Source organism: Nicotiana tabacum, chromosome 22 (genome assembly GCF_000715075.1).
Source record: "Nicotiana tabacum cultivar K326 chromosome 22, ASM71507v2, whole genome shotgun sequence".
Classification (NCBI taxonomy): domain Eukaryota; kingdom Viridiplantae; phylum Streptophyta; class Magnoliopsida; order Solanales; family Solanaceae; genus Nicotiana; species Nicotiana tabacum.
In genome coordinates this window covers 200,278,760-200,293,495 of record NC_134101.1, presented here as the reverse complement: position 1 = coordinate 200,293,495, position 14,736 = coordinate 200,278,760, and the positions used below count along the sequence as shown (strand labels likewise).

Genomic DNA, 14,736 nt, shown 5'->3' with positions numbered 1-14,736 from the left:
CCCAACCCGGGGAGGCATAGCTGGCACCTGGTGCCGTATTGGCCTAAGTAAACCACTCTGTAACTCGTGATCATTTAACAAAAATCAGAACATACATAGTCCAACTTGGTTGAACTCATCCTTTCTATAACTATCATGGGCCAACGTGGCCACAACTCGTAATGTATAATTGTAAGTGGGAAAATGATGTATCACCAAACCATCGTACTTAAAACATGAATACACACGGGTCGTAAAGGCCTCTTACATACTATACATAATGAACCTATGTCTACAAAACCTCAAAGAGTAATTGATATCGAAAGATCGTCGGGACATGGCCCCAACTTACCCATAAGTCTGTAGTAAAACTCTGACATGATGACTTATAGACGTGGCTGCACTCCAAATAAAGTGGAGTCTTAGCGATCCTTCACTAAATGCTAACCTCGTCTACTATGAGGGCTCGTCAAACTGATTATCCACACCTGCATGCATGAATGCAACATCCACAACAAAAAGGACGTTAGTACGAATAGTGTACCGAACATGTAAGGCAAAACTGAAATATAACAATAAGCCAACATCAATGAGAGAGATATAAGAATCAACCTAAACTTCTGAAGTGCCACTGAGGGCCATAATATGCATACTAATTACATTTATATATTTAATGCCTCTCTTTGAGACTATTATCCATATCATAACATAACTGTCCAACCGATCAGTGGTAACTGCCCGACCGGCCGTAGCTCCGTAGTAAATACGTGTCTTCCTAATCGGTGGTAAATAACAATACGTAAATGCCCAACTGGTAGTAACTGTCCGATTGACTCAGTGGTAAATGCATAACTGCCCAACCGACCTTAGCTCGGTGGTAAATGCATGGAGAGACTTTTATGATCATTAGGACATCTTTATCGTATGCCTCAATAGGGACTTAGGAACATACCGAGACATGATTTGGATTACATTTCACAAGAATGAATAACGTAGACATCCTTAACTACTAAGAGTAGAACTATTTATGGAATATCATTACGTTTACATTTCGTTACCTGGATCATGCCAAAAAAAGGAAGGATTAGCCTTAACATACCTTTTTCGTTTACTTAACCTCATGGCATTGGTTCAACCTGTTAGTGCTTCAATCTACAACAAACGATAAGGGAGCATTGTTAAGCTTACGAAAGCTAGAATTCAACACAAATAAGCGACTAGCTCGTCTATGAGTATTTGGACAACACCCCCTTTATTATTTTACTTTTCTCAAATTAAACAACAAGACCAACATGTCCAGAATGTCAACAAACATTTTACATCAAATATCCCACCTTATATCCATTGCAGTACATCACCAAAATAGTCCACACAATCTCACACAACAACCCAGTGCCACTTTGCACTTTACGATCCCTAAAACTTAGTTAGAACTTGAATATACTTCAATAATTACAACCACTATATACTCAGGTTATACATACTGATTTTTAAGCCATAACACAATATAAAAACGAACTCATAACAGTCCACAAACTACAACAACTCAAAACTGATTTTCAGATTATTACTTCATCAATTCTTACTCCTACAACTTATTTAAGGCACCAATAAGCTTAAATAAAATATTTCCAAGCCCATACTCACATGTGATAGCCATATAATAACATGAAACTACTCCAAATAGTCCATAATACCACAACAACTTCAACTTAATTTTCAGCCCCTACTTCACAAGTTCTTCACCAAACAACCTAGCTAGAACTTAGATAAACTCAAAGATATGAAGAAGAGAGGATTTTCTTACCTAGATAAGATCTTGTAGGGATGAAACAATGGTAGTATATTTCCCTTGATGACCATTAACTTTCTTCACTTCAGATCCTGTAAGATTGTAGATTACTCTTTAACTTGAATTGAAAGAAGAAGAAGATTATCGGCAACATCTTGAGGGTTTTGAGTAGATAAATTTGGAAGAGAATTTCGTGGCTCTCTTTATGTTTCTACTACTTGGATATTATGAGGAGAGGTGTCTTGATTCAGCACCAAAAAGGGCCCTCTTGGCTAACCTACACATGTCTATTTAGGTGGACTAATTTGGGCACCCTTTTAGCAAGTAGGTGACACACCTACTTGTCACTTGCTTGGTTAATTAATAGGTGTCACATGCTTCCGTTATTCGCTTAGATATGTATCTTGTCCTTGTTTAATAATCACGACATGTGTTAAGTAGCTCAAGCTAATAGGACGAATAAGCAAGTAGCTTAAGCAAGTATCCTAGTAAGCAAGCAATTCAATTTTATATATTCGTTATCTCATTTGTTTATCCAAGTCTCATTCACCTTAACTTAATTAAGACTTTGATAAACCTTCCTTAGCCTTGTAGAAGGGTTTCATCCTTTCTGGGCTTACATTAGATTATCTTATGATGATAGTGGCGTTTGAAGTACGGGGTGCAACATCCTTCCCCTCTTAGAAACATTTGTCTCCGAATGTTAACTCTCAAAGTCTTGCGAAAAAGGGGTGTAACATTATTAAGTTACTTTTATACATTCAAAGAGGATCTCGTTTCTGAGCTTATATCAACTGACTTATGATGTACTTTTGCATTCGAAAACATGGGGTGTAACACCTATAGGCCATGATTTTGATCCGTAGAAGTAGCCACTAATATATGCATTGGATTAGACCATCAATATCACAACCCTCGGGGTGCGGCCCTTCCTCGGATCCTACGCGAATGTGGGATGCTTTGTGCATCGGATTGCCATTGATTGGAATTGGCAAGAAGATGGAGAAACAAGCAGAACAGTCAAGCAAAAGTCAACGAGTATGATTGATATTGATGTCCTCACATCTATGAGAGCCGATATGAAAAAAAATTACAAATTAGGTTGGTAAGTTGACAATGGAACAGGAGCTACCAGTACAACATATGCAAGAGATGTCTACTTGTTGCGAGATATGTGAGGATGGTCATGTAGGTGACCAATACCCTTTGAATCCTGACTTTATCTACTATGTGGGATAATAAAACAGGGGTCTAATAGTTTAGAACTCCCAATATGAGAACACGTACAACCCAAATGGGAGGAATCGCCCTAATTTCTTATGAGGGTGGAAATCAAAATAACAACAGTTCCCAGGGGAACTATCAATAACCACAAAAGCCATCACAAGAAGCTGAAAATAGTGTGACTAATTTGTTGAAAAAGTTATTTGCCGACAATCAGCAAACAAGGTTAGAAAATCAGCCGTTAAGGAATGACTTATGGAACTTAGAGAGGCAAGTTGGGCAGATTGCAAGTGAAAAGGCAACTAGACCGGGTGAAGCTCTCCTAGAGACACTGGAAAAAAAATCTACAACTTAATACAATGACTTTGAAAAATGGGAGAAAGTCTGTAGAAATACCAAAAAACGAAAAGGGAACAATATGCAATTTCCAACATTGTCCCATGCAAATCTTAGATCTGAATCATATACAAATTTTGGGGAACCTTCTAATACCACATATATACATCTAAGGCCAAAACTAATATAACACATGACCCTGCAATCTGGTCGTCGATAGTAGACTCCCCCACTTGGCGCGAAGCCATAGGAAATAACATCTAATGATCCACGATGCTAACCTTCATAGCTCGTACAACACCAATTGTAAGATACCTCAAATCATCTACAAAACACGTGCCCATCCTCGTGACAGTTAAACTAGCCTCCTCTAGTGCCTTGAATGATAATATGTACCTTCCACTGATTAAAAATCCCATACAAACCACATAGTCTCTAATACCACCAACTATCCTCAAATTAACATCCACCTCGTGACCCTACCACGATTGCGATGATTAGGTAACCAATTAAACCTTCCCAAGCTCGTACTTATCAACCAGATGCTAGATTCCGCTACACCCCTACGTGAACAACTAAATGATCTCTCAATACCTCTGCATCCTCAGTTTGGATGACACATTGAGACAATGTTTGAGCATTCATGGCTCTCTCGTAGCCCATCCGCAGCGTCGGCGCATAGTTGATACCGAGTGCGCAATATTTTACACGAGTGGATGCAAAGGAATATAAAATATATTCTTCAAGCTGAATCAATATCGCACGATAAGGAATGAAGAAGTGGAATTTCCTAATAGTTTCGTAGCCTCTCGAAGATAAGTATAGGCGTCCCCGTACTGATCCGCAAGACTCTACTAAACCCGCTTATGATTCGTAGCACCTATGAACCTAGAGCTCTGAAACCAACTTGTCACGACCCCAGGTTTCCCACCTTAGGATGTCGTGATGGCACCTAGTCTTTAAGACTAGGTAAGCCTAACACATATCGATTATTAATGGAATTTAACTAACATAACTGTAATACATTGAATAATATCTGTAGCAACATAGCTGACCAACATCAGTTACATAACCCCAAAACTAGTAGTACAAGTCATAAGCTTTTCTAAGAGTAACTAGAAATAACAAGTACATCACTGTCCCGGAATAATAGTAGACAGTGGAAATAAAATACATCAGAAGATGACTTCGGGGCCTGCGAACATCGAGCAGGTACACCTTGAAGTCTCCAGCCGTGCAAACATAGGTCTCAAAACCAGCTCGATCAGAAGTACTTGGATATGCACAAAAATGTGCAGAAGCATAGCATAAGTATACCACAGCGGTACCCAGTAAGTATCAAGCCTAACCTCAGTAGAGTAGTGACGAGGCCAGGTCAAGACACTTACCAGACATGTAAACCTGTGCAGGATATAATATAAAGCTAACAATGGAAAAACTTCAATGTCAGACCAACAACACGAAGATCACGAATTTAAAATCAACCCAGGTAATAAAACAACAACATAATTAGACTATAGATGAAATATATGAATTCAAGTAAGGAGAACCAATGACAACTCAATCAATCAAATCCTTCCTAATGCACGAATTACAACAAGCATAACCCGAGGTACCACTCCTCATAATCCCAAATCATAAGTCACAACTTCCAAATCTTACACATGACACCTCGTGCCCACATTTTCCCAAATCACTTTCGCACGACAAAGTCCACGTGCTACCATGTTCATAGTATGCGTGTCAAATGCTAATAAAAATATTCAAGAGATCAACTTATATACAATAAAGCTTAATAACAGTATTGAATAAAGTAGGAAATCAAATGAGAAAATAAGTTCTATTTAGGAATCAAATACAGTGACATAGAGTACAATTTATACAAGATAGGATATCAAATGAGTTTAGTTTAGAAGTTATTTAGGTAAGGAAAACATCTTTTTCAAATAAACAAAGCATCGGATAAGTCACATAATTAAATCTAGAGTTTGTTAAAATAAAACGTAATAACGATTTTTAAGTAAAGTAAAAAAACGTCAGATAGGATAAGGAGTTTAATTCGAGAAATCAATTAAAGTAAAATATGAAAGCTATTAAGACTAGTAAAATACTGAATGAAACGACGAGTTTTAACTTAAGAGTCATATAAGGTAACCATACTCGTAATTCTTTCATTTAAAATCGTTATGTTATCAACAACTCAACATGGTATGGGATAATGACTCTGCGCAATAAATTCATTTTGAAAATCAATTCACCAAGTAACCACGGGAGCATATATTGACACATTGAAGTAATACAACGGTTCACGTAGGATGCATGACTCACATAAGATACAACAACAACAAGTACAATACATACAATCCGTTGCGACACACAACCTGATCCCACCATATCATCATACATCAATATCATAATCCTCTTTTAGTCCACCGTAGTATCATTCATCAATATTAAATATCACATATACAATCCGTTGTGGCGCGCAACCCCATCCCATCGAAGTATCATTTATCAATATCATAATCCTCCCTTATTCCACCATATCGTCATTATCAATAGCAATTAATACGTACACAAACCATTGCGACGTGCAACCCGATCCCACCTTATCATCATTTATTAATATCATAATCCTCCCTTATTCCACCATATTATCATTATCAATATTGCTTCCCAAGCAATATGAATTAAGCAAAAAAATTACAACCAACTACGACAAATCACAAAATCAACGCAATAATGAAGCTACACAAAGAAATTACAATGGATGAAGAAGTTACACGATAACTCACAAAATCAATTAACAAGAAATGACCATTCATAAACCAAGACATAATTTTCGAGAATCAATTAACAATGAAGGCATATGACAGACATGGTATGTATTCAACAAGTAATTAAAATTAACAATTAAAGACATATGAGGGTGCACTTGGCAAATGAATGATTGAAAATGATCTAACAACTTCAAGTAGAGTACGTAAGAGCAAGCCTAACAACAAAAGATATAACATGAAACGATAGTTTCAATTAAATGCATGAAAGAAGCCTAATAGTGTAAACCGATCAAATACCACATATAAGCCCCTGTACATACTCGTCACCTCATATACGCGTCTTCCACATAGTTCAAATAGTACCATCAATCCAAAACCTAAGGGGTAGTTTTCCCCACAAAAAGTTTGGCAAGATACTTACCTCAATTCGGCCAAATCAATACTCAAATTAGATTTTCCTTTACAAATTCACCTCTGCTCGGCTCAATCTAGCCAAAGACGACCTAAATACATCAAACAATTCAAGAGGAAACAATTTCAATTAACAAAGCTATGATCTTTATACAATTTTCAAAAAGTCAACAAAAGTTAATCCCGGGCCCGCCCGGTCAAAACCCGGGTCCAAGGCTAGGCCTTGACTACCCATAACCCCACGAGTCTATCTATGTGTTTTGTTTTCAAATCCGAGTCCAATTGACTCTCAAATCTCAAATTTTCATTTTTCAAAACTTTGACAAAAATCTCCAAATTTCCTCTTAGATTCCCATGAATTTGATGTTACATCTAGCATATAATCATGAAATATAATTGAAAATTGATTAAAATCACTTACCCAATAGTTTGGTAAGAAAATTTCTCCACAAAATCGCCTCCTACCATATATATATATATATATATATATGTGGTATTCTAGAGTCTAGAGTTCAAAATATGTTAAAATGAAGCTAAGTCCCGAAGTGCTTAGCTATACACCAGCTGCAGATGTCGCATTTGTGAACCCTCAGTAAAGCGGGCATTACTTTGCAAAAGCGAAGCTTGAACAACTCTTCACATATCGCAAATACGATATAATAGGTCGCAAATGCGAAGACATGACATTCACAAAAGCGGCCCAAATGTTCGCAAAAGAGAACTACCAATAGCCTAGTTCACCATCGCATTTACGAGGCTGGCTTTGCATTTGTGAGGCTGGCTTTGCAAATGCGAGGCTGACTTCACAAAATGCGAAGCCTGCCATTCCCCAGCCTCTTCGCAAAAGCGATCACAAGTTTGCAAAAGTGGTAGTCGCAAATGCGACCCTCAACTCGCAAATGCGAGATAAAAAACACCATCAAATCTAAACCTTCTTCCAAACACTCCGAAACGCGTCCGAAACTCATCCGAGCCCTCGGGGCTCCAAACCAAATATCCACACAAGTCTAAAAAAATAAAACGAACTCACTCGCATGATCAAAACACCAAAATAACATCTAGAATCACGAATCGGGCGCCAAAACACATGAAAATCACAATGAACTTCAAGAACTTCTAGAATTGCAACCAAGCGTCTGAACTACATCAAATCAACTCCAAATGACACCAAATTTTGCAGGCAAGTTCCAAATGGAGAAACGGGCCTATTCCAAGTCCCGAAACCAAAATCCGAACTCGATAGTATTAAAGTCATACCATGGTCAAACTTAGAAAAATTTTAAACCTTTGAATTGCCAACTTCCGCCAAATGGTACCGAAACCTTCTAGAAACATCCAAATACAAATCCAGGCCTACACCCAAGTTCAAAGCACCATCTGGACCTACTGGAACCATCAAAACTACGATCCGAGATCAAATACTCAAAAGTCAAACTTGGTCAACTCTTTCAACTTGAAGCTTATCAAGTGGGAGTCCTCCTTCAAAATCAATTCCCGATTACTCAAAAACCAAAGCCGACCATGCACGTAAGTCTTAATACACTATGTGAAGCTACTCATGACCTCAAACTGCCGAATCGAACGCAATTGCTCAAATGACCGGCCGGGTCATTACAGACTTAAACTTTATGAGTTTAACCTTTAAGGTTCTTAGCATAAAACTTATTATATTTTTAAAGTTAGGAGTTCATATCTGATATTCGTCGCAATTTAATAAAGTGTTGGACATAAATTTATACTCCGCATTCAAAGTAGATGAACATGGTGGATCCGCCCCTGATTGTTCCCCATTCATGTTATTGGGCCATTTTTGCATTGGTTGAGGGCCTATTAGGGGAATCGGTTTCATCTGCTACGCTTTATGCACCTAGTTTTCTAGTCAATCCTGTTAGATGAGCGGCAACATTGAAAGGTGCACGTCTTGGTCTTCTAGACCTGAGCATGTTTTTCATAGTGGATCCTCTGCCTGGGGAGAAAGAGATGTAAGGTGGGTAGCTATTGTTTACCCAGTCAGGAGTTGCATTTTTCAGAGCTAGAACACTTTCAAGAAGTAAGCTATAGTTGAGGAGCAGAGTGCACTCTCAACTTGCCAATTGTCTGATATTCAATTGGGAACATTGATAGGCAAATTTTCGACTGTTATATCTCATTTAGCTCAAGGGGTTCAGAAATTTTACCCGACAGTGTTTCCTTAAAATTTGAATCTTAAAACTTGAGATTTTAATTTACAGTTTTCTCTTCTCAAAATACCTATATAGAATTCTAACTATCAAACAGTTAAGGAATAACGGTAAACCAAAATCCAACTGCGTTCAGCTCTGAATGCGGATTCTCCGGAGGGGAGGAGGAGGTAGGTGGGGACTGTGGAATCCCTTACATTACCAGTATGAACTTAACCTACAGGAGCTGCCCCTTTTAATACAAACTAAAGAATAATATCAAGACTAACACAGATAAAAAATAACGAATGAACAAATTGATCAATTAGTTCCAACTGATTCAACAAGCATAAGCCTATAACGTAACTTTCTTTTTTCTATCTTTCACTGACTATGTTTCCTTATATCTATTGTCTGCTACACTTGGCTTTGTTCCAAAATCGGTATAAATAATATGCTGCCAAGACATACCAAATGTTGTGTCAATTTCAAATACAAGAACTACTCAGTAAGTGCTTACCAAAAATTTTTAGGCAACAAAGTTGATTTCAACCCTCTTTCCTTCCAAGGGCTCCGATAAAATCTCCAGGATTTATGCAACTTCAAATTAACAGCAGGAACCTTACGGGCAATGGCTTGCCAGATCATTTGAACAGCATCATTATCCTTAGAAGGATATCTATACTCGAAGAGATTTTCAACCTCCTTTAACCTAGCCCACATTCTAGTCCATTCTTCTTTCTTAATACTCCTAATGAGGTTTATGAGGAATTTTTCTTTGAGAGCATCTGAGGTACGGACAAATATGCAGAACTCTGAATAGTCAAGAATATCTTCATAGGGGAGCTCTATTTCATCACTAATGATGACTGGTACACAATGACTAGCAATCGCATCAAAGAGGCGATTCGATGAAGGAGTGTCACCAGCAATGTTAAGGCAGAACTTGGAGGAGTGCATTCCCTCTGTAGCTTGTTTTATTCCGTCCTTTTGAACGCTTCCAAAGGAGAAGTGAACATCTTTCTCATCTTTCAACATATAGAATAATTCTTGCCGGATAAACCCACCCTGAGGATGAGAAACAAGAGTAAGAAATACAAATCCAGAGAACACAACATCGGAGGAACTAGAAACATGTATAAGGAAGAGCAAAGCATAAGAAGGTAAAGCTTGACAGTCATGCATCTAAAGTTCAAGTCTTCAAGACTCATGGGTTCATTATGATATTTAGGCTTCAGTTCTTTATATTGGATCATAATGGAAATGCAAGGAATGGAGAGGAAATGCTGGTGTAATTTAACCAAAAAAAAAAAATCGAATGCTTTAGGGCGTGATTATGGGTATTAATTCATATTATCAGATCACAGTATTAATCACATGGGTTTCAGGCATTCAATATTGTACACGTTATCCACCTAGCTCTGGTGAAAATTACTCTTCTCAGTACCCAAATCTACATATTGATTGATGGCATATAATCACAGGCTTATTATTCACAATGCGTACACTGAAATTCATTTGAGAGTTAACCTAGTGAATCATCAAGAGAAATGTTTGAGAAATCAGGGTAAACATACAAGAAACTAGTCCAGATTAAACCTTGCAACATTTTGATATTAAATTAACCATGTTTACTACTCTGCTACTAAGCTTAAGTACAGAACTACAGATAGTAAAAACTGGATGTGAACAATTTCAGTTGCTCAACAAAGTATCATGTTATCTGCATCCTACGCCTCATTGCACTTCCAAAGATAGAAGAGAAAAAAAGATCATCACAAAGAAGTAAAGGGCAAAGCTAACACTTATGGGGATAAGGTGTTTCTTGAAAGTCAGAACGTCAAGGAAACAAGGTGGGCTGGTTCCTTGTGTCATCCATGTTCCAGTATGGTTCGACAAAATCCTCAATAAATACTCAGTTACCACTGTCTAACAAAGGCATTTTCATATGGGCTAAAAGTTGTGTTTCATGGAAGAGTTTCTTCATCATCTCCCGATAGCACCCAATTCCAACTGGCTCCTCATTGTAGTATAGTCCAACTCTTCCTTATCTCTCTAAACAAGATACACATTGTCACAAGACACTAGTGTCAGCTGTCAACTGTTTTCCTACACTTTCCAGAACATATGTTGTGCAGTAAAAAGCACACGCATTATCCCGAACAACAGAAATACATCCAAGTTAAATTTTTCCTTCTATCTTTCTCCTAGTTCTGCCTTATTTTGCCACCCACAAGTGAACCTAGATGACACTAACATAGTAATGATCTACAAATAAAAATAGAGACAAATAGCTAATAGACGAATAAAATAACTTACATCTTTTCTGTATATAGCTCCTTGGAAGTAAATAAGAATTGGTCGACTATCAAAACCAGAAGTGTCATTATAATAATTCCTGATTACATGCTTATAAGGTGCAATTATGTCCTTTTCAACATTAGCTACACTTGGAGGATACCTTCCAAAGTCAGAAAGAATGAACATTGCAGGCCAAAGCTTCACTCTTGCATCCAAAAGACTATTCGGATGGTGGGCGACAATAATATGGTCTTTTCCCCCTGATCTTTTCCATTCCTCTTGAGCAGTTAGAAAGGTAACCAATTTCTCCTGTAGTAAGGTATTCATGCTCGTTTTTTGGTGTGGCTTAAGCCTTGAAAATCGATTATAGCTGATTGACGAAAAGAATGGTACAAAAATGACATCAGCTTCACTTGAATTATACACTCTTATGGCACTTTTACCATTCAAATTGTCAGCAAATTCAGAATAGAGAAGATCCAATGTCAACCAATATTCTATACTGTGCTGCAAGTTTAATCCACCTGGATACTCAGGAACCTTATTGCGGATATTGGGCCAAATACTGTTTTTTCCCTCAGCCTTCCATCCTAAAAGTTCAAAATGAAACTGAGGGGGCAGGTCATACATAAAAACTTTAAGAACTTGGTTACTAGGATTGCACTTAAACAAGTTGTACTTTTTTGGTGCTCTATTCTTATCAACTAATATAGGGATCTCACCATCTTTCTGACTCCTAGACCGGGTATTCCCATCATCTGCCAAGGCAAGAAGCTTGGAGTTGGGTAGTATATTCAGGTCAACAAAGTGAGGCCGACCAGCTGAACGCAGCACAAAGGACCAAGACAACATGAACAAAACAGATGTAACCGTAAACAAACAAAACAAGGATTTTCGGCCAAAAATCCCCATTGAATGTGCATTTCTCTCAACCATGTCAATGCTGAACCAGTAACAAACACCTAATACAAACTCATCATTTCTCCATACTCCAATCTAGGCTTGGAAACAGGTAGATTTTGAATCAATCACAATTAGCCAATCTCAAAGAGCTGATGCAACAAATGAGTGGCGAATAAAGCAATGCAAATTAGGCCCAAAAAACCATTAAGATCACATTGATAAAACCAAGAACCAGCTAATCATTCATTCTATCTGAAACCACACGAACCAAACCCATACGTACATAATCTATCTCAGAAAAGCTCACACCAAAAATCTCACCTTTTTCTTATTTCCCAACATCCCCACGGGACAGATAGCAAACAGACGCACCTTCCATTAACCACTGATCTGAATTATCAAATGTTGCTCTATAATTTAATAAGAGTGGACCAGGAAAAAAAAGGTGGGTCTTTGAATATCAATGACCGAGATATCTTATACACAGCTGAATGTGAAAAGGAGCAACAAACAACAAAAGGCCAAGAAATTGGGAACCCAGATGATATTTGATTCCAATGTATAGAATGAGCATAAAAAACCAAGATGAAACGTACCCACAAAACAGAGGAACAGGGATTAATTTGAAGAGAAAACAACGGAAAGAGGGAGTAGTTGCACCAAATATAGAGGGGTTTCCTCTTTGTGTTCTATTCCCTTTGTTTTCTCTGCAGAAAAAAGAAAGAAAAAGAAAATGTTAAAAAGGGTAAAAAGGAAAAGTAGTTTGTAAGAAGCGAAGGAATAGGGAGTGTATCTGAAGAAGCGGGCTTGTCGCTCTCCTCTGTGTGGAACTGAGGGAGTTGTTTACTGTTTTTATTATTAATTTATTATTACAACCTTTAGATGTAGTTTGAGCTTTATTTCCTAATCTGTAATCTTAAAAATATTTCTTATTATAGTAATAATGTAGCTGTTGCATTGGTTTTGTAGTATGCTTTTGAATTTTCGTTTTAGGTTTGGGCGCTATAAAATTAGTGTCCTTTTTTATTGACAACTACGGTATATCTGTATACTGTGGAAATCGACGGCTCGATTTCACGAGCATCACGGCATCTCGAGGGCTTTCAGTGATCGATTCCGAAAATTCTCGACAGTTCGACTTTGAGATAGTATAAGTAATGACCGGCCCCGAGACAATGTGAATTACCGGTTTCAGCGGATCAAGGCGGAGTTCCCAAGGCACGTGCGTATGTCAGGTTAAATCTAGTGGACTAGCCCAAAAGGCGAATCAAGGCATTAAATGGTTGTACCAGCCCCATATCTTTGTAATTAATGCGTTTGTACTATGTTGGGATTCTCCCTCATAGATAAAGGGGATCCTTGTCATTTTGTAAACATCCGTTGCTCCATACCAAATATACTAGAACATTCTCTCTGCTCTCTAACATATTCTCTTGATCTCATTACTTCATTTATTGCTCATATTCATTGTGTTCTACTTAAAGTTCATCATTTATTGCTTATTATTGGACATAAAGAGTCGTTATTGATTTATTTGTAACTGTTAGTCTCCATCGACCACCCTCGATAGCTCCTAGCCGAGCTTCAAACTCGACCCCGAGGCCCTCGAATAGGCAAGCTCGAGGCCCCGATCGACAACGATTCGGTTTGGTCAACATCTCGTTTCTAAGTTCTTTTCTTGATTCCAAGTACTTTGCTTAGCATCTATTACCCTAACAACTAGCATAAAAATAGATCACATATTTTTAGAACCACTAAATCAAATTTAATTGTTATTACCATTTTCACGGTAAACTGTTTGGCGCCCACCATGGGGCTAAAAATAATAGTGATTATTTTCTTGCTAGTTTAACTAGATAACGCAAGTTATCTTTCACATTTTTTCTTGCCCAAGATCTTTGATTTCAGGTCAAAATGTCTGACTCAGTGAACAACAATCTTGAGAACCACGGAGAAAATAGTGTGGATGCTCCAGGTATTGGTGTACCACCACGAAACCCTGAGAACGCACCAGAACCGATTCCCGTGGACGCGGTCTCACGCGATGCTCAACACGTCGATGTAAGCTCCCACACTAATAGGAGCGTGCACCAAGGAGACCAACAAGAAGCTTAGGAAACCCCGGCTAGGGAAGAACGGGAGGTTATCCTTCACGTTATTTTTGAAATATTACAGGCACAACAGCTAGCGATTGCTCACCTGCAAAGTCGCCAGAAAACTCCCAGCACGGTAGCGATGGGGAGGGCTCCCTCAGCTGAGCAGGTACTGGAGAGATCAAGCAACAACGGGTCAGTAGCCAACCCCGCCATCGTAAAGATGCTCAAGGACCTCACAAAGAGGATCGAATCGGGCGAGAAGAAGATAGAAGCCAACGACAAAAAGGTCGAGACCTACAACTCCAGGGTCGACCAAATTCCGGGAGCACCCCGATCCTGAAAGGTGTGGATTTGAAGAAGTTCATACAAAGGTCGTTCCTAGAGGAAGCGGCTCCAAAACCCATTCCAAAGAAGTTTAAAATTCTAGACATTCCGAAATACAATGGAACCTCAGACCCCAATGAGCACGTTACTGCTTACACTTGTGCAGTGAAGGGCAACGACCTAAAGGACGATGAGATTGAGTCCGTCTTGCTAAAGAAGTTCGGGGAAACACTCTCGAAAGGGGACATGATGTGGTATCACAACCTAGCTCCTAATTCCATAGACTCATTTACCATGCTGGTAGAATTTTTCATAAAGGCACATGCCGGTGCCATCAAAGTAGCAACGAGGAAATCCGACGTCTTCAAGATCAAATAGAGGGAGAATGAGATGCTGTGAGAATTCATATCTCGTTTTCAAATGGAAAGAAT

General features: G+C 38.4%; 1 protein-coding gene across 6 annotated transcripts; it reads right to left on the bottom strand.

Moving 5' to 3' along the window:
- Window positions 1-233: 233 nt before the first annotated feature.
- Window positions 234-12,704, bottom strand: LOC107816403 (putative arabinosyltransferase ARAD1). Of its 6 annotated transcripts, XR_012705122.1 has the most exons (6): window positions 11,001-12,697; window positions 9,202-9,749; window positions 6,533-6,614; window positions 1,787-1,863; window positions 1,079-1,131; window positions 234-467 (listed from the first exon to the last, which is right to left on the bottom strand). XR_012705122.1 is itself a non-coding variant. In XM_075244358.1 (4 exons), exons 1-3 carry the CDS (start codon window positions 11,916-11,918, stop codon window positions 6,572-6,574), a joined length of 1,509 nt encoding a protein of 502 aa, XP_075100459.1. In that variant the 5' UTR covers window positions 11,919-12,697; the 3' UTR covers window positions 234-467; window positions 6,533-6,571. The 6 variants fall into 6 exon arrangements, 2 of the variants coding, with proteins under 2 accessions (XP_075100459.1, XP_016497609.2); XR_012705123.1 differs by lacking the exon at window positions 1,787-1,863; XR_012705124.1 differs by lacking the exon at window positions 6,533-6,614.
- Window positions 12,705-14,736: the final 2,032 nt, after the last annotated feature.